Consider the following 25135-nt stretch of genomic DNA (forward strand, 5'->3'; position numbering starts at 1 on the left):
TGCAAAATACTGCATAAAAAGTATTCATAGTTAACATGGGTATGAATACGTATGTTTCCAGTACTTGACAGGTTGAAACTGGTTCAGGATTGCTGCATGTTCTGGGTACCAGACTGAGTTACAGAATGATAATCACCACAAAAAACCCAATAATAACAATAAGAAGACTCTTGATAATTACCTCTATAAGATGCTCCTGCCTATTGAACGGCAAGGGGTCGAGGGGATTTTCTGGAACTTTTAGATCTTCGTCTCCTGTAAACCACAGACCAGCCTATACACACACACACACACACACACACACACACACACACACACACACACACACACACACACAAGAAAATAATTAAAATCCTTAACATATTGTACATAGATGTAACAGTTCCCCTTTTAAAATATATTTTATTAATTTATTCTTATTACATCTCAATGGTTATCCCATCCCTTGTATCCTCCCATTCTTCCCTCCCTCCCATTTTCCTCTTACTCCCCTCCCCTATGACTGTGACTGAGGAGGACTTCCTCCCCCTGTATATGCTTATAGGGTATCAAGTCTCTTCTTGGTAGCCTGCCATGGTAACAGTTCCTCTTACAGCCAAACATCAAAACAATACTGATCTACTACCTACCCCGTGGTCTTTGAAATATGAGGTAGAGTAGACACATAGACTCTGGAGAAAACACTAGATTTTTTGCATTTCCTTTAACGTCACCCTTTTGTTATTTTTTTCATATGTGGTAAAGTATGTGTTTGTGCTATCTATTATACCAGCATATGCTATACAACAAAAGCTAACACAGTAGAGGTGTTAGCTATGTTTCAGTGTTTGAAGTGTGAAGGTTCCTTGGAAGTTACTACTGCAGCTTAAGCTCCTACCAGCTACACTTTGGAAGGGTCTCTGTGTTGATAACAGGAGCTCTAATTTCCCATATCCTGGTCATATTGTCAAAGTTTCTTCCTCTTCCCACTTGACACTGTGTCTATCATCTTTTCTTTCTTTCCATCTCTATCACCATATATAGCTACATGACCTCTGTCATGCACCAGCCACCCAGTAAACTTAAAATTCTTTTTGTCTCCAGACTCCCTCTTATTTGTTTCAGCTTTGTGTGTGTGTGTGTGTGTGTGTGTGTGTGTGTGTGTGTGTGAGAGAGAGAGAGAGAGAGAGAGAGAGAGAGAGAGAGAGAGAGAGAGAGAGAGAGAGAGAGAGAGAGAGACCCTATGGAATTGCTCAGACCTTCAATGTTGCTACACAGTTTTCTGCTCAGATCCGGTGTCTGATCTTGGTCTTGTGTCTAAGGTAACTTCTACATTCCACTTTAATCATAAAAATCAATATTTACTTCTATACCAGGCTTAGAATACACAATTACAGAGAGGCTTCTTTACTCTCTGTTTCCTTTAAGCACCATCCTGACATGATTATAGCACAATCTTGACACTTCTTCCATTTCTTTTGGGTTGTTATTCATGTCTGCCATTTAACACCATGCATAAATGATTGAGTTGAGAAACTTGAGTTTTATACCTGGTAAGCAGCACACACACACACACACACACACACACACACACACATTTTGGATATAGGTTGTCTTCCAGAGTGACAACTAGTCCTTTAGACTATTAGCAAGATTCACTAGGTTGCCACACTTGACTCAGGTCTACACTTTATGGTTTCTTTTCTTCTTTCCAGGAATTATGGCACTTTCAGTAATCGTAATGGTAGCCCTGGATTTCCTGCAGAAACGAAGGATGGGGTTTCTTCCTACAATGACTAGGAGACACTTTCACAACTAACCAAAATAAAAAAAAATTACCGTGTCTGACAAATACTTGATAATATTATTAGCAAGCTACTCTGTGGAGGAAATGCAGATGAACTTGAATATATGGCAACAAAAAATACAAATAGCTCAAATAAAGTTTTTGTGATACGAAGGTTAAGTATGCAACATGCTTAGACTGCGAGGCAACACTCAGTTAACTGTATTGTGTCACCGGATTAATAGGTTATTTCTCTTTAAACCATGAAAAAGTTCTTTGCATTTTTACGGTAATACTTTAAAAAATTTAATTTGTCCACTTTACATTCTGATTGTAGCCCCTCCTGAAACCACCCTCCCTCCCTCATGTCCTCTCTCTCCCTCCTCTAGTCCACAGAAAGCGGAGACCTCCTCCCATCACATCTGACTTTAGCCTATTAAGTCTCATCTGGACTGCTTGCATCCTCTTCCTCTGTGACCTGGCAAGGCCACCCTGCCAGGTGGAAGTGATCAATGTGTGGGGGCCAGAGTCCATATCAGAAGCAGTCCCTATTCCCCATATTATGGGGCCCACAAGGAGACTCTGCTGCCTACCTACTACATCTGAGCAGAGGGTCTAGGTCCTCATTATGCATGGTCCTTGGTTGGTGCATCAGTCTCTGCAGCACCCCCCTCCTCTGCCCAGGTTTGTTGGCTCCATTGGTCTCTTGTGAGCTCCTGTAGATCCCTTTATTTCCCAATTCTTCCATAAGACTCCCTGTGCTCTACCTGAAGTGTGGCTGCTTGGATCTCCCTCTGGGTGGAGTCTTTCAGAGGACTCTCTGGTTGGCTGTCTTCCTCTTCCTTCTCTTTAACTGCTTCCAGACTCTATTCTATTTGCCTTTTAAAATGAGAATTAAGCATTCTCCTTAGGGTCCTCCTTGTTATGTAGTTTCTTTAGGTCTGTGTATTGTAGTGTGGTTATACTGTTTATCCCGTATTACTCGGCTAATATCTGCTATAAGTGAGTATATATCACATGTGTCTTTCTGGGTCTGGGTTACCTCACTCTGGATGATATTAAACACCACTGAACCAAATAATCCAAGTTAAAAAATGTGGTACAGAACTAGACAGAGAATTCTCAACAGAGGAATGTCGACTGGATGAGAAAAACTTAAAGAAATGCTCAACGTCCCTAGTCATCAGAGAAATGCACATCAAAATGACTCTGAGATTCCATCTTATGCCTAGCAGAATGGCTAAGATAACAACCTCAAGTGACACTACATGCTGGTGAGGATGTAGGGAAAGGGGAACACTCCTCCACTGCCAGTGAGAGTGCAGACTTGTACAACCACTTTGGAAATCAATCTGGCACTTTCTCATAAAATTGGGAATAGTTCTACCTCGAGACCCAGCTATACCACTCCTGGGCATATATGTGAAAGATGCTCCACCATACAACAAGGACATTTAATCAACTACGTTTATAGCATCTTTATTTGTAATTGCCAGAATCTGGAAACAACCTAGATGTCCCTCAACCCTACATTTACACAATGGAATACTACTCAGCTATTAAAAACAAAGAAATACTATACTAATACTTGACCAAAGAATTTTAGACTGTTTGTACTTCCTTAGAGAAGTTGTACTGTGCTTGTTTTCATCCTAGAACATCTGCATGATTGAGCTCATGGTAGCTATGCATTCTCACAGCTAAAAGATGAGTTGATGCTTCAAAAGTATATAATTAATTCTATATGCACCTTTCTGTATTATACAGTTCTATATTCTGGGTATATAGGACAGTTTTTGATAGTGGCAGCAGGACCAATAAGGTCCAAGAGGCAAAAGACAAATAAGGTTTTATGCTCATTACTTAGCCACGGAACAGGTCCTGAACAACTTTAGGTTTACAAGTTGCAGAAATAGGCACACTACTAAGTGGCTGTTGTGGTGAACTTGCAATTTGTCAAAGGAGAGAGGTAGACCAACAGGAAGTTCAGTAGACAACTCTTTCTTCCCAGGAAACTTGATTTCAGCACTGCAGTTATGTTATTTTACTGATCCAATGTGACATATTCAATAGAGTATATAAAAAATTCTTCTAGAAATGGGTTTGATTTTTTTCCTCATGGAACATTCTCTCTCTCTGTCTCTCTGTCTCTCTGTCTCTGTCTCTCTCTGTGTCTCTCTCTGTCTCTCTCTGTCTCTCTCTCTCTCTCTCTCTCTCTCTCTCTCTCTCTCTCTCTCTCTCTCTCTCTCTCTCTCTCTCTCTCTGTGTGTGTGTGTGTGTGCCATGAAGTGTTAGAAATCTGAAAAAGGCATGCAGTAAAGTCAAGTGCACATTCAGTGTGCTGGGATATCTGTGAGTAGGAAGTAAAGGGAGACAGCAATTCCCAGTACACAGACAGGGAGTATGTAAGTGCTTGAGATATTCTAAATGCATTTGTTCTAGCATTCTGCAAGAAACTCACATTTTTGGTATAGGATGGTCCTAATTTGGGATCAGCATTTTTGGAAATGTTGCCCCCAGCATTTATTCTCTTGTTTGTAAAAGATGTTAAATTTGATACCATGTGTCAATCACAACTTTAGCTAGCTTTGCTCAAATGTCCACTTCTTAAAAATCTGGACACTATATAAGTTTTAATCTGTTGCTTTCATTTTCAAATGAAGTCGTCATAACAAATTATAAGCAGTGGCTGCTGCAGTAGTGGTGTTTCTTCCAGGCTCCAAGCTTTTGAATAATGAATTACTCATGAGATTCAAAATATATATATTTACAAATACCTAGGCCATATAGCTAGACCCTTATCTGACTAGCTCATTACTTAACCCACTTATACTAATCTACATTCTGCCACTTGGTGGGTGACCTCTGCTCAGGTGCCATGCACCTTTCCTCCTCCAAGTCTTCATGGGAAAATCTCCTGCACCTAGCTCTATCCCAATCCTTTCTATCTGCTGGATGCCCCACCTCCTATTTCCTGCCTCAGCAACAGGTCATTAGCTTTTTTTTTTTTAAAGACAGGAATGCATCCATACAGTACAAAAGAGATTCTTTCTACAAGTGGCAATATTCCTAATTTGCTGTTGGAAAAGTACATACATCAGAGCTCAAGTAAGCAAACTAGCATCCTGGTCAGCCTAAAAGAAACTCATTAGGAAGAAACTCAAGTGTTTCTTTACTTAGTACAATGTGTGAGTACAGGAACCCCTGGGTTATCCAAGGAAAAGGATGCCACCTATTAATTCTAAGACAAAGCTGGGTAAAGTTTCAGTGATGAAATACATGGGAGACAAATCCCTACAGACCATCACCCTGCTTCAAAGTTAGGGCCTTATCAGTGATTCCTTCCTTGTCTCTAGAGATATGCAAAGGTGAACAGGTCACATTCCGCTAATAGAGATGAGACAAGCAATTCAGGCACCCCTGTCAGAGAACTTCATTGCCAATCATAGCACTCAAAATTCTCAAAGATGGATTGAATGTTTATATATCTGACTTGGTCTATCTATTTGTCTATCTATATCTATCTATCTATCTATCTATCTACCTATCTATCTAATTACCTACTTATCATTTATGCATCTATCAATCTACTTATCATCTATCTATCTGTCTGCCTATCTGTCTATCATTTATCATCTCCACTTTTTTTCCTAATGAAAAACTTATTTCTTCAATCATCTGTAATATGGCGTTTCTATTTAAAATCCCAGAATGTCTCTGTAACAAGACCGAGATATATTCCACCCACCAAGTGTAATGAGCATGTGTTGTGTTCTGGGTTACCTATCAATATTCTTAGGTGACATAATTCATTCATATTTTCAACATCCACTTTTATGGCTTCTGGATTTCCTATATCATAGAAGACATTTCTGCCTGCATATTTATAGATATTTTAAAACTCAATCTGTCAAAACAAGTCCCACCATCCACTAACTCCATCATTCCAAAGGGGTAAAAACTCAGAAACATCCTGTAGCCCTGTTCTTCACCACTACCTTTGTTATTCTTGGGGGTACAGGGCACCCAATAGTGGATTATTTAAAGCCCCAAATGTGGTTTTAATATACGTCCATGGACAACAACTACTGCCTAAGAACTCAGGAGATGTGTAATGAAGGTTTTGTGATTTTATTGAGGACCCTTAGTTCTTCATGGAATTTTGGCTTCATTTTCCCGATGTGTTCCCTGGGGATGGAAGCCAAACTTCTGCCCTGGACTTGGACTCTGTCTTTGTTGCCTACATAATGAGGTTCTAAGGAGCACAAGAGTCACTTGAAATGTGATGTGTCATCAGTGAGCTGAGTACCTGTTAGGACAAAGTAATCTGGGATTACTGGTCTACCTGCTTATACTGTTCAAAGGTGATGGTGCCTGTCTGTGCCTCATCTATGGCCTTAAACCTCTGCAGGGTTTCCAGGAGCTCCTCCTCCAGGGGTATGGGCCACGGCATGGCTGTGACCATCAGGAACTTCCTCCAGTCCACGAACTCTGAGTTTACTGTTAATAAAGACGTTATCTCCTGCAACTGGAAGAACACAGAGAATCTCACTGGAATGTTTGTGCAACTAACTTGAGGCTCCTCCCACTAAGGCCTTCAGCGTTTGGTTCCAAATGAAGAGGGATTTCACACTGGCTGGCAGAACAAGTTCTGACTTAGGTTTACCTCCATTTTCTGCTCTAACAACAGATCCACACCAGCCAATAACTAGAAGGATTTTTAGTTTTTTGTTGTCTTGACATTCATGGTTTTTGTTTACTGTTACTCATCCAATTTACTCCCATCAGTAAACTGATGTGTTAACCGGGGACACAACTTACTAACAGGTTAGTGTGCTGTAACTACTTAACAATTTAATTTCCTAGGACATTTATGATGAAAATCCAGGACTCTCAAAATTGTCTACTGTTACTTGTTAGGGTAGTTGCAAACTGGTCGTAATTAGGTTGCATCTCCCAGTGTCTGAAACATTTCAATGTTAGGTCATTGATAATATGGCTTACTTTAGAGTCCATTCAGTCATTGACATTTCATAAATTTCTCACTAGTGCCACAAACTGCGTGGGTGCTAGTTACCCTGGAACTACTGACTGATCAGGTAAGGCTGGCACTAGGGCTTCTAGATCCCAAACAAAGCAGATGCTTACTTCAGGTTGGGTGAGGTGCATCCAGCTGCTAGGAAAGTTATTTGTCCCAAGGTTCAAGGTCACCAAGTCAAGCAAAATGTCAGTGAATGCTTTATTTCCTATTATGCCTACAACACAAGGAAACATGCATTTATTTATTTGCTCATTGCCATCTGTACTGCTTTACAGCTTATTCTGCCTAAATAGAAATATTATACATTAACTTTCTAGATATTTAGCACCACTACCTTTAGAGAGGAAGAAGCTACTTTAAAAGCATAAAATAAATTAAAATAATAAAATAAAAAAAATTGCTGCTGTTCTTCTTGTTATCTGTGTAAGGTGTCCTCTTTGGTCCAACAAAAATTCATTTCTGATTGAACAAATATTGAAATTGCGTAATTCTTAGTTTAAAATTTTCTGGCCAGGTAGTGGTGGCATACGCCTTTAATCCCAGCACCTGGGAGGCAGCGGCAGACAGATCTCTGAGTTCGAGCGCAGCCTAGTCTACAGAGTGAGTCCAGGACAGCCAAGGCTACACAGAGAGACCCTGCCTTGAAGAACAAAAACCAACCAACCAACCAATCAAAACCTTCTTTGATTTTTGTTTTAAATAGATATAATTTTTAAAAGAAACACCAAGTTTTATTATATCCAGTTGAAAACATAACGTATTTCAAATGCATGCCTGCAAGATGACAGCCATAACGAAGGTAGCATCCACTTTTCAGTTTGTCCTCCATTTAGCAATGGCTTGCTTTTGTAACTTAGGAGGATTTGGATCAGTAAGTCAATTATATTGAAGGCACTAATTAACCATAAAATAACACTTAATTTTCAACTGCCTTGCTCTTGTACACCGATCTACTTTAGCATATCTAAGAGACACATGCACTTTGATTCTTATTCCTAATTGCATTCACATGCACTAGAAATAGACAAAAAAAAAATAGATCTTAAGGAAAAAAACAGTTGGCTAACACACAGCACAGGTACCTTCTAGAATTGTAGGAGATCAATTACATATATTCGAGAATCTGGAACGGACACCATAGAGAGCTGTTTTTTTTTTTTTTTTTTCAGGAATAACAAAGGTAAATTAGACAAAACATCCCAAAGTCTCCTTTTATGTCTGAGATTTCACCACATCTGAGAGTCCACGTGAACTTCACTGTTTCTTCTAACCTCTAGCGAAATACAGCTATCCCTTTAAAGCGTCAGTGGTTCAAACTACATGCACAATTCCAAGGTTGTGAGATGATACTGAGTGGCGAGTTCACTCTTATCCTTTGATATAGCTAACCATCCACAGGTAATTCCAAGAAGAAATTTATGTTATTTTAGTTTCGCTGAAGTAGCTGATATTAGTCATGAGAACATTTTCCTGGGCAAAGAATTTCCCTGTAAAACAAAGGTTTAAATGATGCCATGCTGGGTTTCAGATATTAGAAATAAGCAAACCATGTTCTTCAAGATGGAACCACAAACACAATCTATTAAATCTGCAAAGAGAACCAGAGCATTTATAAATTGTTACAATTGCAAGATGTGTTCTCATTGTCTCTACTGGTTACGTTTGGAAGCAAAATTTTGCGAAATGATATTTTCAGTTAAAGTTGAAATTGTCTAGCTGGCGATCTTAGTGTGAAATGCGAAAACCATCTTAATATTTGACCCTGTTACTCAATATGCAAGGCATTTAGGCATCTGACTCCCAGATTCCACATGGTGACAAGTTCAATGGGAAAGTTTGTTCAAAAATCAATTTTTAAAAATTTTATCAGTTTGGCATTGTTAGTTACTCACTGTCACTGGAGTTTGGAATTACCCAGGAACAAGAGCAAGTTGAAGATACCTACGATCACCAATCTGCTCAGTCTTAGAGAAAACATTCAGAAAGATGACATCAAAACACTGCTTAGAAGCATCAGCCTTCAACGAAGATTTGAAACAAAAGCATTCAACCACTGAATCAAAGTTGGAAAGTTACAGAAAAATGAGCCAGGATTTTTTTTTTTGCTTTGTATCTCTTTGTATGTTTGGAAAGTGTCAAGTGTCTTTTGTGTTTGACGCAAAGGCTGGCTGCTACTTCACTTTAACTTTTTTGGAATTTATTTATTTATTTATTTATTTATTTATTTATTTTCTGTGGTTAGTAAGTAACAAAGTCAACCTAAGTCGCATCACTCATCACTTTCGTCTTGGCTTTCTGAGTTCGATGAGCTGTCCAGATTAGGTCCCACGTGAGCCATGGATGACTGTGTCCTTGTATTCCATAGATGTATAGCTTTCCTTGGGTCAAAACTGCTAATGTCTGGAGAGTTCAGCTGAATGACTAGGATGTCTGCCATGCTCTCAACCTTGGTTTTGTCATCCATGTGTGAGTGGGTGCGCTTCATCTGACGGCACCCGCGTTCTGGCTCTGCTGAACTTGCCGGGAGGGCCAGCACTAAGTCTACAAGCATCAGAATATTCGGATACTTCTGCGAGTAAACGGAGTTTACAAAATCCCAGGTCAGCTTTCGAATGTTCTGAAACCTAAGACGGAAGACAAAGGGCATAAGAGATTGAGAGACCTAATTTTGACCCAGCTACTAACGCATGCCACTTTATGTCATCTGCTTTCCTACTGACCTGGCATATATTTCTAATTTTAACATGCTCCATTCTGTATCTACTTCATCAGTTTTGACATTGGCAGCTTCCAGAACTGGCTCATAATGTGAAATCAGGATGGATATCTCTTTTTCTCCAAATTCTGTAATCCATACAGATAAACATAAACGTCACGTAGCTAAAAATAAAGGCAGGCAATCAAAGCAAAGTGGGTTCAGGGTTATTGGCACCTGTGCGTTACCTTGATTTATCCTCGTGGGCCACAGTTTAAAGCTGCCAATCGTAGTTGCTCTCACTACGTCTAGGCTGGCATCTCTGAAGCAGCATTGCAACCTCTTGATAAGATGTGTTAAAACCTCTGTTCTCACAGTGGAAATGTTTTCTTTCCCCTTGAGGCAGTTACCGTGAAAGTGTGTGGCTAAGTCCATCCTGCGTTCTTTTGGCCCTGGTCTGGGAGAAGATCACCCAAATAGAGAGTTAAGTGAAATCATACCTGAAAAACAATTCGCCAAGTCAGACATCTATCTACCTGGACAGACCGTCAAATGTCCTCAACTTCTCACCTTGATTGATAGATCTGGAGCATTTCCAGTGTTGACTCCAAGGTAGCAAATACATCTGCAATGGAAGATTTTCTGTTCTGACTGGCACGGGACAGAATGCTAAGGACACTAACGATGTCTGTTAGGAAATGTGCAAATTTGATGAGATCTGCTTGGAGAACGAGATCGAGAAGTTCCTTGGCTTTCTGCCGACTGGTGTCATCTTTTCCCTTATCTACCTGTAACGCAAGTTGGAAACGATATGGTGGGTACTTCTCTGATTTCAAAAATCTTACTCCAAAAGGATTTAGCAACATGATTTCTTGATGTTCTGGAAAACTTATTTCAAAATTACTTACTGAGTGCAGTTGCTGAACAATTCCTGGGTATCCTTTGAGGAAGTTCTGCAGGGCTGCCTGTAGTCCAGGAAGCCACTGCTTGCCTCTTAGTTGAGAGGGCATCACAGGTCGGAGGTGGAGGCCGTGGAAGGCCGTTATCAGAGAACTCTTAAGAAGAGGAGAGTTGTGATAGAAGTGGTAAATACTGTTAAGGAGTGCCTCGAGGTCGTTGTACAAGGGCACACTCTGGAACACCGCTTTGTATGACAGTTCTAGGTGATGTGCAAAGCAGTACACACTTTGCACACATGGCTGTATAGCTCTCAAAAGTGGGGCCACTCTGTCCTCTCCGTCTGTTCCAGGGGAGTCATCACTGCCAAAACCGACTAGCTTCTTTGCCCAGTCTGCGCTTGACAGCCTGAGTTGAAGATTTGTCTCCAGAGTTTTCTCAATAGCACTTTTTATCGTCCAAGGGTCCTTCTGTTGTACTGACTGCATCCCGACGATCTGACATTGCACTTTTCCTGCTTGTGCAAATTGAACATAGACCACTTTGGCTTCCTTGGCTAGACTGTCTACAATTCCATCACTGATGACAGAGAAAAATTTACTTTTTTCTAGTTTTTCTCTTAGATTTTTCCTTTCTACTTCAGCAATGAAATACGTAAATGTTCTTGCGGCTTTGTTACTTCTGAAGACTGGGCCGATATCAACGCCCTTCATGTCATCCAACTTACACATCCAAATAAAATCCTTGAGGGGACGTCCGGTCTTGGCCAGAGCATGGCATGATCTGAATAAGTTCTCCACTCTCCCAAGGGTCACTTTGCTCATGGTCCTTACCATCAGCGCAGTGGCACCTCTGTTCTCAGGACAGCCACTTGTCGCTTCCATCAGCGATGCCTTGGCATGGGCTTCGCTGAGGTGATGCGCACTGAGAAATTCAGCCCGGAAGTTGTCCGTGCCGTGGAAAAAGCTCACTTGACTACCCCCTGACTTTACCCCGTGCTTGCGACACAGGACACAGAACATAAGGTTCAATAGCTCGTCATATACAAGCCAAGGGTATTTTTTTAGCCAAATTTTCAAAAACTGATGGTTTCTCTCTGGTAGGTAGTAGTCAAGTTTTCGGGACCTTTTCTGCCTTTTGTCTGGAATCACAGCATCTGGAGAATTTGTGCCTTTAAAGAAAACTCCACATGGTTATTCAAGAGCTACTCCCATCATGTCTTCTCCCATCCACATCCACCTTTCAAATCCATGCATTCTTCTTATTTAATATATATGAAACATATAATATATAATTAATGTATGATATATCACATGATGTGTGCAATATAATATAATTAATATATGATATGATGGTATGATGTGAATAATATAACATATAATACACACATGTATATATCATATATTAAATATATAAAATATGCTAAGTACAATTTGTATTGCTCATTTGTGTGTGAGGATAGGGCTAATCATTTGTCATGGGCAACCTGCTTATCAGATGACTTGTCCTGAGGAAAACAGACTTTCCTTTTCAGTAGCCACAGACCATCTAGCTTCTCAGCCGGGATGACAAAGCATTTTGAGTCCCCCCCCCTCCCCATCTATGCTGCGGTGTTGGCTGGTGTGGTCTTGTGCAGGCTTTCTTTAGGCAATCATAGCATTGACAGTTCGTGGGTGCATGAACTGTCAAATCCAGCAAACACTAGTTCACTGCAGCCCTCCCAGTCTCCCGACTCTCCCAGCATGCTTCCCTTCTTTCTATTGCATTCAGCAACAATCTATTCGTATTTTGGAATCATGGGAGGAGCTTGAGTAAACATCCGGTGAGCTGCCAGGAATCTTTAATGAACATTTTCCCAGAACAGGAGTGGAGTGACTATTTTCTAACTTGTAACAGTCACTGAGTTGGTGTAGTGTTTATTTGTCTTGGCCTACACTAGACTTTTCTACAGATTGGTTGACTTATCTACTTCAACCTTGAACTGGATGGTTGGAGTCGGACAGTTCCTTTTCAGCTTCATTTCTTGTCAAATGATTGTCCCATCGTCCTGGGCAACTCAATCTCTCTATGCCTCATTTTTTTCTTTTGAAAAATTATATTAATTTAACTTTATAAAAGTATTATAAAGATCAAAGTTAGCAATATATTTAAAGAAATTTTTGAATGGACATAAATCTTTATGTAAAAGATGAATTGATGTCTAGAAAAATAATGTTTAAAGTGATATATGCTAAACTGTCCTCATCTGTTTGCTGTACATTGTGGGCAAGTATCAAATATCACACTATTCCAGAAATATGAACAATTTTGATTCATCAATTTAAAAAGGAGATTTAAAACATGCCATCAACAATAGAACATGTAAATATGTTGCATCGTATTACTTTCCACAAGGGGATAACCTTCAGTTTAAATACAGATATGTGTAGACTATGGGTCAATCTCAACAATACTAGAATGTAAGAGAGGCCAGATGAAAAGCTTATGGTTGATTTTTTTCATGTATTTATGTAATGGCAGAACCATGTGGGAATACTTTGCATGTGAGAATACATAAATCCAATAACTGCTGTGAGGTTAGCCATTCATTACCTGGCGTGAGAGGGTGAAGGTATTTACCTGTGAGCACAAAAACTGACTGATCTGATCTGTTTGTCACCTACATAGGTGTGACCACTTTTATCAATTAACCTTTTTGTCTCCTTATGATAGGCGTACACTTCAGGATGTATACTATTCTGCAGTTAGTTTAAAAAAAAAAAACAAGTTAGTTGGGTGTTTAGCATAGAAAAATCAGAAAAAATATAAAATCCATGATCCACAAAAAACAAAAATAAATATGATTGTGTAAGTAATATTTAAGAAAGTGTAAAACAACTGCAGGCCTGGGGACAAAAGACTAAAAATCCATGGTAACATAAGCTTAGGAGACATGAAGAAAGGTCAAGTAGTAGCTCGTAGACTGCCTCAGGGAGAACAAGGCCAGCATTTGCAGCCTGACTCCTGAAGATGCCAGAGAATTCTGTACTGTGACCTCTGAGATGCAAAAAATAAAATGATTATTGTATTTTCTTTTTCCCTAAAATGACAGTAAAAACAACGACAATGAACATTATTTCAGGTAATAACACCATACCATATATCTTAACATATGTTTAAAAATTAACATATGGAATACATATTCTTTTCAAGTGGAGTGTTGTTTGTTCATAGAATGGTTAAAGTTAGACCATAGCTAACTTTGAATCATCAAAATCCCCACATCTCATAGACAGCTCTATGGCTTCTGTCTAAACAACAGTAATGATCCTGTATGGTCTAGTTCTCTAGCTGAGTGTCTTGGGGTGGGGCGAACTCCTCTAATAAAGACCCAGCATCTCATTTCCTGTAGTTCATACAGCTGGGAAGGAAACACAGGCTGGTGTCCTGACCAGTCCCCCAACATCTATCCTCCTAATACGCTTTACATTTTCTAGAGTTTGTTTCTCTAAATTTAAATGCCTTCTGGGTCCTTGTCACCAAATCACTCCATGCTTCCTAAGATTTTCTAATTTTTTTGCATGCCCTCTTTTTTTTTTTTTTTTTTTTTCTGTACCAGCCTTGCTCACTGTATACCAATTCTCCTTTACTTTGCATTCCTGGGCACTTCTAAATTTTATATTCTGTCTCATAATTAAACAGCTGGCTTATATTACAATTTTTTTGCCTGCCTTTTCAAGTCGTACTCTACACCCCCCACTGCAGATGGTTTTCTTTTGATTGTCCTTTTAAAAATACATTTAGCTGTTACTTACTTTTCTCCCGTCCTTTCAATTCTCTTTTGGTGGTTTGAAAAAAAATGGCTTCTATAGGCTTATGTATGTGAATGCTTAGTCGTCAGGGAGTGGCACTAACTGAGAAGGGTTAGGAGGCGTGGCCTTGTTAGAGCAAGTCTTTCAGCAGGGGTGGACTTTGAGACTTCAAAAGCCTAAGCCAGGCCCAGTGTCTCTCTTTCTCTTCCTGCTGCCCGTGGATCCAGATGTAGAACTCTCTCAGCTACTTCCTTAGTGCCATGTCCACTTGCATGCTGCCGTGCTTCCTGCCATGACAGTGACTTAAACTTCTAAAACTGTAAGCAAGCCCCAACTAAATGCTTTTTTTGGTAAGTGTTCGCGTGGCCGTGGTGTCTTTTCACAGCATGAGGACAGTGACTGGGACATCTCCTTTGCTGTTTCATCACTGTCTGACAATGATCCCTACTCTATTATATTCAGAAAAAAGATAAATTTCATATGTGGGCATACTTTAATTCTAACGTTTCTAGAGTTCATGTTGATGAAATAAATGTCATTTGCTATTTAGCTTTAAACTCTTAGTTAGAATGTAATCTCTGACTTTAAAGATATATTAACGAAGGCATTACAATATTCACCATAAATACTAGGATCCCTTTTGAAAGGAATTATGAAAGGCTTATAATTTTCAAAAGTCCACTTGCACCTACTTAAATGTCTCCAAATGACTTTTGCTAGGCTAATAGCTGTATAGTTTCCTCCTAGTCACCATCCTGAAAGTGTAAATTAAATCATGTATTGCTTTAGGGTTATACGCCTATTTTTCTTATTTTGCATGTAAAAATACACCATGGACAAAAATGAATAACTATTGTAAGTTCAAAATGAAATGGTGTGATAAAATGGCACTGCAGGAGCTGACACGTGTCCGTGCATGTGTTCGCCCAAGCGAACACATGTGCACCTTGCCACCCACTGGCCCTGTCATGGAAGCTTTATAGATCATAAAGTGAATTATCACTGTTATTATCAATATTTTCTGAAATTTTCTGGATTTCTGAAAATATTGGGACTAATGTTCAAAAAGTGAGATTGTGTTTATATTAAAGGCCATTGGGAATGACATGATTTTCCAATAATTAGGACGTTTAGGGAAATAAAAAATAACCCTATTTATAAGAGACAACATAGTTCACACATAAGATGAATGAGCATTGAATTATCAGAGTCCAAAGTGTACATGGCCACAGACACATTGCTTAATTGCTTTGTGACTGAGTGTTCAGTCCAGATGACTATAGATGATGGTCCCACACATATGTCAGTCTGAATTACATAAGATAGCAATTGGCGGGACTCATTGCAGAAAGCATAACACTATAAGGATAAAATGTGAAGGTATTCAATAATTTGTGTGAGGAAAATAACATATGCATTCATATGAGGAAATTAATTAGGCAAGTATCTACCAGCAGAGTTCTACTCAAGAACTGTAAAGCAGTGAAGGAAAAGGCAGTTCCAAGAGGGACAGCCTTCATCTCCTAGTATACCCATCACTGGCTAGACAGAAACACAAACTTGGGATCGACAATACATCTCTGATTAGAAGTATGCACAAAGATTATCTTCCAACTGCCAAATGGAGTCAGGTTTACCAGTATGCTTCCAAGAGAGGAGGAAGACAGAGAAAAGCGTTATCAGGGATGGTCACTGCCATGTGACCACACTGCTACACTGCTTGATTCAGTCACTCTGACTCTCCTGCTTGCTTAACTCAGATGAAAGTTGCACCAAGTAAATACCTGACAAACCAGGACAAAGCAAAGTCTCCTGGCGGTGCCCTGCACTCCAACAGAATTCATTTGTCTTCTGGTCAAATGATGCCCGCTTTCAGTTATCTTTGTGCTCCATCAGCAGCAAATCCTTTCTTACCTTTAGGCGCCATATCAAAGAACTGATCCCGAAGGCTGTCAAGCTGTTCGATTGTTAGGGTGCCATTTTCTTCCTTTTCTACCGGTGGAGGGCGGACTGGTAGGGGAGCGTCTGGGAAGACTTTTACGTCTCCATTGATGTAGAAGTCTTCTTGGTTTAAATAAATCTCATTTTGAATTTTTGTAGCTGTTTCAATGTAGTAGCGAGCTACTTCAGTCAGTTTCTCTATACTGAGAGTAGAGAAATGAACAGGGTGATCTCCATTGAAGATATAAAATAAAAGGTTAACTTAATAATACACACATACGCAGTCACACACACAAAAGCTAACACGTTACAGGGCAAGTCACATGATTCTATAGGTATTTAAAACTTTTAGTTTATCTTCAGCAGGGTGAAAATTATTAAAGACAAAAAACAAAGCATTCTCTTATTAAGTAGGCAACATAGTTCAGTTTTTTGTTTTTTGTTTTTTGTTTTTTGTTTTTTGTTTTGCAAAGCTGAACAAGAAGAAAGTATTTTAAATTTGGTTTTATTAGCACTGAAATTTCCTTTCCTACATAAGAAAGATGATATCAAAGGTTAGATTATTTTTTAGAATAAGTTGATGTGGCAGAGTTTGGTAACTGCTAGAAGAACTCAGTTCCTTTGGATGCAAAAGAAATTATAAAGTGAATCAAATTTGGTTATCTACTTCTAGGAAAGCAAAAATAATTTTTCTTTTGATTTATGCCAAAGGAGTTAATCTTACCAAAATCACACTTGGCAGAGTAGCCTCCAGTGCACAAAATCCAAAGCTGCCTGATGTTCCCATGAGCAGCAACAGGTAAAGGCTACCATGGTACAGAGGAAATAGCAGTGGGTCCCAGGGTCTCATCGAGAGCATGTGCTTGGCATGGTCCCATGCTAGTCATGGCTCTATGAGTACTTTATCTTTGAAACAAAGCCACTGATATTTACTCCCTCTTTTTCGATGATTTAGAAGAATACACTGACACAAATAATCAGATAATAGTTAATGGCCTAGTCTTAAGGCATTTTAAAGGTATATTAGACATAATTAATGGCATTGCCAATGGCATGAAGAGAAGATCTTGTCATTTTCTATTAATTTGTTCATATTACATCTCAATTGTTATCCCATCCCTTGTATCCTCCCATTCCTACCTCCCTCCCGCTTTCCCCCTACTCCCTTCCCCTATGACTGTGACATGATGAGAAACTACATAATTATTCTCTGTACAATGAGCAACAAATATTCATATCTTGACAATTCAAATATTATTATTCGTTCCTGTTCTAGAAAAGGAGCCCTTGAATTCAGCTCCTAAATGCTCTTTGTGAATGTTCATACAGTATTTGTTAATTAGTTGGTGGTTTAGAGTGTTCTGGTGCTGGGGACACACAAGAAGGGGATCACATAGAGCCTGAGTCTGTGGAAATAAAGGGTCTCTCCACAAAGACTGAGACTTGCCAGAACGGGAATATCAAATGACTGGGCACCACCTAGTGGAGGGTTACTATGAGTGATTTCAATAGAGAAAAATAAAAAGGCAAAAAGAATAGATTTGGGGTTTGAAGGGATTTGACAGCCCGTGTCTTTCTGTCTCATGAGAAATAGTTCTTAACTTCATGTTTTGTGACTTCTTGGTCAGAGCACATCATGTTATAAATGCAAAGTGTAAACAAACACACAACACAAACATGAGGCCGATGTGTACATCGCACAGAATTAATATCCATCTACACTTGATGGACTGATACATAAGGAAGCCACGAATCCCAAGAACTCAGACGAAATGCTTTCAGTTATAAGTGGCAGCCACAGACCAGGGCCACACATCACTTCAAAGCTCCCCGTGATTGCCTTGGCTGCCCAGCAGTGATATTCTGTTATGCTAATGGCAGCAAGGTTAGCAGATGGAAAGGAGTATTCTTGGACATTTTTTTTTTAATTTCCTACTTTCTACTGTGGAACAACAACACTGGACAACTGGGCTGAAGATTTTAACAGTGAAACTTTGATGATGCGACTGGAGAGAGCCAGACACAATGGCTATTCACAGACAGTAGTTTCTACTTCTGAGAACACTTGCCATTTCATGCCCTTTCTCAGGCAACTGCAGAACTCTTAGCAAATGTTTGCAGTCTACCTCATAGTATACACGTCTAGCTCAAGCCAAAACAGGAGTAACAGCTAAATGGAGTCCTTTTTGTTAGTAATGCCAATGAGCCCCAAGCAATCAGACCTGGTACTCATTTGCAGGTAATTTGAGAATCCCAGTCTCCTGGATTAAAATTACATATAATATTAATATACAGACTAAAGCTCCTATTGAGGAGAGTGAAAACTGAACTCCTCAAGGGGAAATGGCATTGAAGAGCCCTCAGACACACTGTTTACTGCCAGAGAGCACTCAGTACAAATGTAATGGTGATGCTCACCTTGAGCCCTTGTAGCAGCTATTCCTTAAGCTCCAACATCACACACACACACACACACACACACACACACACACACACATACACACACACACACGAGTGGGTAGGTGTACACATACAGAGAGACACACACATTGTATGTGTGTGTGTGTGTGTTTGCATGTAATTTAAACTGTAGACATCTTAAACACCCTTGTCAATTTTTTTGCATTTCTGGCATTTAGTATGTTTCTTTTAGCCTTGGAGAACCTTACCTGGCCATTTCATTCAAATATCTCTCACCGAGCCACTTCTCCATAAGCTTGAAGATGTCAATCATCTTTGTGACTATATCTTCAATGATCGCCAAAGCCTTTAACTTTATTAGTTCAAGTCGAAATTGCGTGGCTGCTTCTATTTTAAGAAGGAAACTGGATGTAAGCACATAAACTGAACTCAGAAAGAGAAACATTGCAGTTTCCTATTCATACAGAGTTTGTATTTTAAAAGTACATGAAAAAAGGGTGGAGGCTATTTAAAAAGAGGAAGTATTCAAAAAGGGAGTGAGAAGGGCAGTCAAGAGAGTTATGCGGGATAGACATGACCAAAGAATGTTATACGCACACATGAAATGATTATAATGAAACCTCTTCTTTTGTAAAATTAATACACACCAAAGAGAAAAAGGGGATTTTAATGTATTATATATATATCCATATAATTTTACAATGAACCGAATCCGCTTTTTATATCAGTCACACTCTGGTTTATGAATTTTTCTTTAAACTCATCGATATAATTAAGGTGGAACCCACCTCACAGAGAAGCAAAGTCAAGCGTGCAGTGATGTCTTTTGAGGATTGAAACTAAAGTTGTTCAGGAGCTTTGGTTAAGTTCAGTGTCTGGATGACCAGGTACTGATTCTTTCTTACCTACACTACAGCTTTCGTTATGTTTTCTTTCCCTTCTGCTCCCCCACTTCAACCCTAAATCCACCTCCGCAGCACTCCTCTCCCTCCCAAGGTGATGACGCCAGCGCAATCTCATCTGTTCAGGCTGCAATACCACCCAGTGTCCGGAGGGAAGGGGCTTTGTTGCTGTTGAGGTGGGGTCGCTCCGTCACGACTACTCAGCAAATAGGTTTTACACCCTCTTAGCTTTGGCACATGCTTTGCCCTCTAGGTCCTGGCCCTGCTTGGCCTCCCTTCTTCCATGCTCATCTGGTTCAGCCCACAACAGTTCTGGGAAGTCTTTCCTAATGCTTCCCCACCTTGTCCCATAAGCCCATTTCCATCATCACAGGATGTTATAAGGGACTGCTCATCTCTCTCTCCTTCTAGCTTTATTACTGTTCTGGTTTGTTTTTCGAAAGCTCATGGATATGCACACGAGTCTCCAGCAACCACCACAGGACTCAGCCTGCAGCGAAAAACTTGATAACTTCTGTAACGTGAGGAATTAAATTTTATCGCATTGAGGAGCTTGTATCACGTGAATCAAAAATGAAGCTCACTGGAAAACAGGGTGATCAGGTACGAACACAGCCATTGAGGAGAGAAACGAATGTTTTTCTCTCCAGATGCCTTGCAGTGTGGGGATCGGACATTATCAGGGAACTCTTGAGAGAAATCACACAGCCCCAGGCTTTGGCAGAAGTCACATAGCATAGCCTCTACAGGCATTTGGCAGCAGCACCAACCAATCCGAGTTGGAGTCACGTAAAAGGATGCTCCTGGCCATGAAGAGATCCAGGCAAAGACCGTTCAGGAAAGATCTCACCCAATCAGCTGCTAATGTGACCATATATGGCCTAATGCCTCTGTACTGGGTGACCAGCCATTCGGACTCAGCCTATCACTTTATGGCTGCTGTGATTGCCATGCACGCAAATTAGACGGTAGCACATCCTCTTACAAGTCCCCTAGCTCCCTATAAAAAGGTCTTTGGCCAGGATCACTGCCATTTTGTATGGATAATTGACCCGTGCATGCTGGCTATTTTTGTATACTGTTTGAGTCTGGGGTCTCCCTTCAGCGATTCTAAGACTTTACAGTAGCTCCCTGGATTCTGGTAACTTCAGATTTTTCTGCTAAATTATGGGAACAGGTGGTGGGTGGAGGGGTGAAGGGAGAGAAATGGAAGGAAGCAAGAGCTGTCAAACATCCTTATTAATGTTCACCTCATAAAAATCTTCTAATTGGCTCAATAGGGCCGTGTTATATGTTAGGCTCAAAGGGGAAAAAGCCCAAGGACAGTCCCCATCCACACCCCCAAAGTAGCAAGTCCACTGACTTGGTTCAAAATGACATTCTTGGCCCCATTCCAGATGGAATATAGGAAGACTGCTGGTGGAGAGACAAAAGTCCCCTCTCACATTCCTTAGGAACCTGTACAACTGGTTTCTGTCAGCCAGAAAGAGCCCTTCTCTCTGGACATTTACCTGCTCTGCATTACCTGGGCTGCAAGCCCCCCCCCCTACTCCCAGGCTATTCCAGTTCACAGGAACCCCCTCCCCGGCCCCATGCCAGGCTATGGGGGTTCTTTATAACCCACAAGGATTTTCCCTGCCCACACCCTGGCTCTTACCAGTCTGACCTCCCCTCTCATGAATGCTTTGGACTTCCCCCTCAGGCCTCTGGCTATTCTCTCGCCCATATTTATAATAAAAACCATCTTCTTCTCTCCCATGGATCAGTCACTTTGCTGGCTTCTTTGTGCCTTTGCTCACACTGTGATTTTTGTCACCTAGGACAGCGACAGACTATCTTCACTTGATTCCTGATATTCTACATTCTATTCTAAACTGCACTAAAAGGCAACCAGGAGACTGTGAGAGCGCAGGTCTCGCTGTTGTTGCTGAGTATAGGCAACCAAGACCCTAAGTTTTGGAGGGAGAGATATGAGGCTCCTGGCTAGTCTTTGTTCCCAGAAACTCGTTCTCAGGACTTATGGGCACTGGCCAGAACTTATGTTGTTTTTATTTTTTTTTTTAAGTATTTATTTCCTTTTAAAGCTTTATGTATAGGAGCATTTTGCCTGCATATGTATGTGCCGCAGATGCATGCCTGGTGCCAGCAGAGGTCAGAAGAAGGTACTGGATCTCCTGGAGTTACAGATGGCTGTGGGCCACTCTGTGGGTACTAGAAATTGAACCTGAATCCTCTGGCAGAGCAGTCAGTGCTCTTAACCACTGAGCCATCTCTCCAGCTCCAGGACTTACTGTCTTAATAAAAGGAGGGACTTACTCTTTTGCAGTATAAAGTCATCTGTATCAGACAGCTGCTACCTAATCTTGCAAAGCCACACCAACTTATGCTTTATTTTTCTTTCTTAGTCTTTGAAATTTGAATTACAGCCTTTGCTTTTTCTTTAAAAAAAACTTTTTTCCTAAATCTTTTTGTCAGCCTACAGATACTTTGAAAGAGATTACTTAGGGGACCAAGGCATAGTGACGCATGCCTGTAATCTTTGCACTCAGGAGACAGGGGGCTGGAAAATTGTTACTTCAACAACAGAGAAAGCTGCATGGCAGGTTTGAAGTGAGACTCAACTAAATCAATCAATCAGTCAGTCAACCAGCCAACCAATAAATCAATTAATCCACTTGATTAAGTTTAATTAAAGCCAGATTCATGTAATTCACACAGTAACACAGTAGCCAAAGCTTGGTTTTATGGTCAAATGAAAAACCATATGAGTGGTGTGTTCTGCTTGAGTTCCGAGACTTGGCTTGAGGCTGCTGATGAGCCCTGACGGGGTCATGAGCCCCTGGCTTCTCTCTCCTGACAGCACGAACTTGTTCAGTGCCTCCTCCTACCTTCTACTTGCAGGGCAGCAAGGTGCTCTTCCTTTATCTTGAGTCTCAGCTCCTTCTTCCTTTCTATTTCAGCCAGTTCCTCAGGGGATAAGGTGATGGGACTGACTTCTGCCACTGGCGATGATTTCCCTGAAAGGTAACTGAAAGGTGGTGAGTAAATGACCAACATATGAGCCTATGGACATGGCACATAATGACCAACATACGAGCCTATGGACATGGCACATAATGACCAACATACGAGCCTAGGGAGATGGCACATAATGACCAACATACGAGCCTATGGACATGGCACATAATGACCAACATACGAGCCTAGGGACATGGCACATAATGACCAACATACGAGCCTATGGACATGGCACATAATGACCAACATACGAGCCTATGGACATGGCACATAAACCACAGGACTACATAGCAAAATCTGTACAGTTAGAAGCTGCACGAGACCTTGCAACAAGAAACCTTGGACCCCTTGGGGATGGGCAGTGAAATATTTATAATCTTTCATTGAGGATTCTTTGAGCATTCTGGGCTGCATTCATAACAAAATATGTGTCACATCATAAGAAAAAACATCCAGGTGGACAGCAGCGCAGAAGTGATTTCAGAATCAAAACAAAAGATAAAATTAGGGGTTTGGGGACAAAATTTAGCATATTAGTCCTTTTCAGAATTACTACTTCCCAAGGAATTTCTTAAGTTTGAAAATGGTTTTAGCTAGCTTTGGAGGTGTACATCTTTAATCCCAGCACTTGGGAGGCAGAGGCAGAAGGGTCTCTGAGAGTTTGAGCCCATCCTCGTGTACAGAGTGAGTTCCAGGAAAGCCAGGGCTAAAACAAAGAAACCTGTCTTGAAAAACCAATAAATAAATAAATAAATAAATAAATAAATAAATAAAAATAATAAATACATAAATAAATAAAAGGCTTTAGTTTTTTTCCAAGAAAAGACCAAAAGTTAACTTCAAAAAGATATGAGTGAAACATAGTAATGCTGAAGAATATGTATCCAAATTAATTCTTTTAATTTGTGCCCACCTAAAAGCATTTCAGTGACTGCATAAACTGTCCGGACATTAAGAATTTGTCGATGTTTGTTGAGAAGCTACTACCCAAGGCAACGTGATTCTATTTCAGGCCCAGCTGGTGAATTTATACACAATTCAAATGATTATTCTTGAGTGTATATGGTCACAAGAGCCTCAAATGACACAAAGGAAAAGGAAGTAGAGTAAGGAACTGTGAGGGGAGAGGCATAGCTGCTATACTAAAAGATGGATGTATAGAAATTATAAATAAAGGAGAGGTTTGCTTCTGCATTTGTTTTATCATTGAATCATTAAAGACTGGACTTGGCCCCTTACGCCACTGAAGTAAACAGATGTTTCCTTTAAATACTGAAAGTTTTACTTGTTAGAACATGAGATGGACTCAAATGGCATATTCTTTACCAGGGATAGCTGTCCTTCACTTTGCTTCAAGGCTCAGTACCACTCCTCTGCTTATCCTCAGGGTGCCCCTCCCCCCATGTGTTTTTGGCATCCATCATAGGATGTTTCCCCACTGTAGGTGCTTAATAAACACATGGTGGCAATCTGCCAGTCGGGAGACTTTCCTCGTGTGCTTTCTAGTTTTCCTTTCTTGCCTTAAATGACATAGAAGGACGTCCACATAGAAAGGTTGAGAGGAAAAGGCAACCATTGCTTAAGCTCAGTGGGAGCACCTCTCACTGTTTTCTCTGTTGTTCTCCCTTCATGACAAAGGCAAAGATTAGGTAGGAATGTTCTGGAAGAGAATAGTGTGCCCCTGAGTGTCCCCGAGATGTGTAAACACACAGCCTTTTAACTTCTGCAGTAGATAGTAGCCCCTCTGCCCGGACACTCCAGGTTACGAGTCCTAATATGGTTAGAGCTGCCTTTGAAATACATCTGCTGGTTTCATCTATGATTTTCTTAAACAAATTAGGCGGTGCTGATATGCACTGTGGTTTGCCAATGACATCCACAGCCCACAGACTCTTATGTCTATAGTTTACAACACTGACTAGCATCCAAGCTGCTTAGAGGCTGACATGCCTGGTGGATGGCTTATTTCCCACCAAGAAGAGGTTTGAAGTGACATGGGGACTGGGTCCTAGTGTCATGAATACCTTTTGCTTTCTTCTCTGTCTTTTTCTTCTTGGGTGTCTCTTTCTCCTTCTTGGCATTTTTTTTCCCACCCGACTGAGGAGACTTTTCTTTGGCGTCGACTGGTGGCGTTTCATTTTCTTCTTCTACGAGCCTTTGGTGGACTTCAGCAGCCACCTGTATGGTAGCAGTATTTAGTGAGGATGGCAGTAAGCAAATGTGATAACCATGTGGATTTATTCACTTAGGTTCCTCTGGAGTGTCATCCCACTATCAACAGCGATGCCCATGGTCTCACTCTTTAAGGAGCACACAGTTCTTTGATTGGAAGACCCAGCCCCTAAGTGTTATTTCCCTGCAGCTGTCTACAAGGAGGTTCTTATCTCATTAATTCCTGATTGCAATGCGTTGTTGTTTATACCAAGTTGGAACTGTAATCTGGCAAATCTATTTTGCACATGTTTATTTAGTTTTATCTCCACTGATAAACCAGCCTGCCCCTATCTTAGGCTTGAAAGTCATCTTATAGTAAAAACAAACTAGATTCAATCCTGTTTACAATTACATCTGTTTCTCAAGGACTGGCTATGCCCACCTGTAACCTTAACTACAAATGGTTCTGTCCTGCCTGTTCCGTGAAACAGAAACCATGCCTTTGTTTCA

The 25135-nt window shown here is 40.4% G+C and overlaps 1 protein-coding gene across 1 annotated transcript in view; it reads right to left on the reverse strand.

The window, feature by feature from the left end:
- Window positions 1-25135, reverse strand: part of Spef2 (sperm flagellar 2) — a 164795-nt gene that overhangs the window by 11191 nt on the left and 128469 nt on the right. The window contains exons 27-33 of the mRNA XM_051150954.1: window positions 24496-24649; window positions 22342-22470; window positions 18800-18938; window positions 16104-16333; window positions 6914-7020; window positions 6111-6293; window positions 182-274 (exon numbers count right to left, since the gene is read on the reverse strand). Coding sequence (XP_051006911.1) covers window positions 182-274; window positions 6111-6293; window positions 6914-7020; window positions 16104-16333; window positions 18800-18938; window positions 22342-22470; window positions 24496-24649 — 1035 coding nt within the window. The remainder of the gene's footprint in view (window positions 1-181; window positions 275-6110; window positions 6294-6913; window positions 7021-16103; window positions 16334-18799; window positions 18939-22341; window positions 22471-24495; window positions 24650-25135) is intronic.

The sequence above is a fragment of the Acomys russatus genome, chromosome 9, assembly GCF_903995435.1.
Source record: "Acomys russatus chromosome 9, mAcoRus1.1, whole genome shotgun sequence".
Classification (NCBI taxonomy): domain Eukaryota; kingdom Metazoa; phylum Chordata; class Mammalia; order Rodentia; family Muridae; genus Acomys; species Acomys russatus.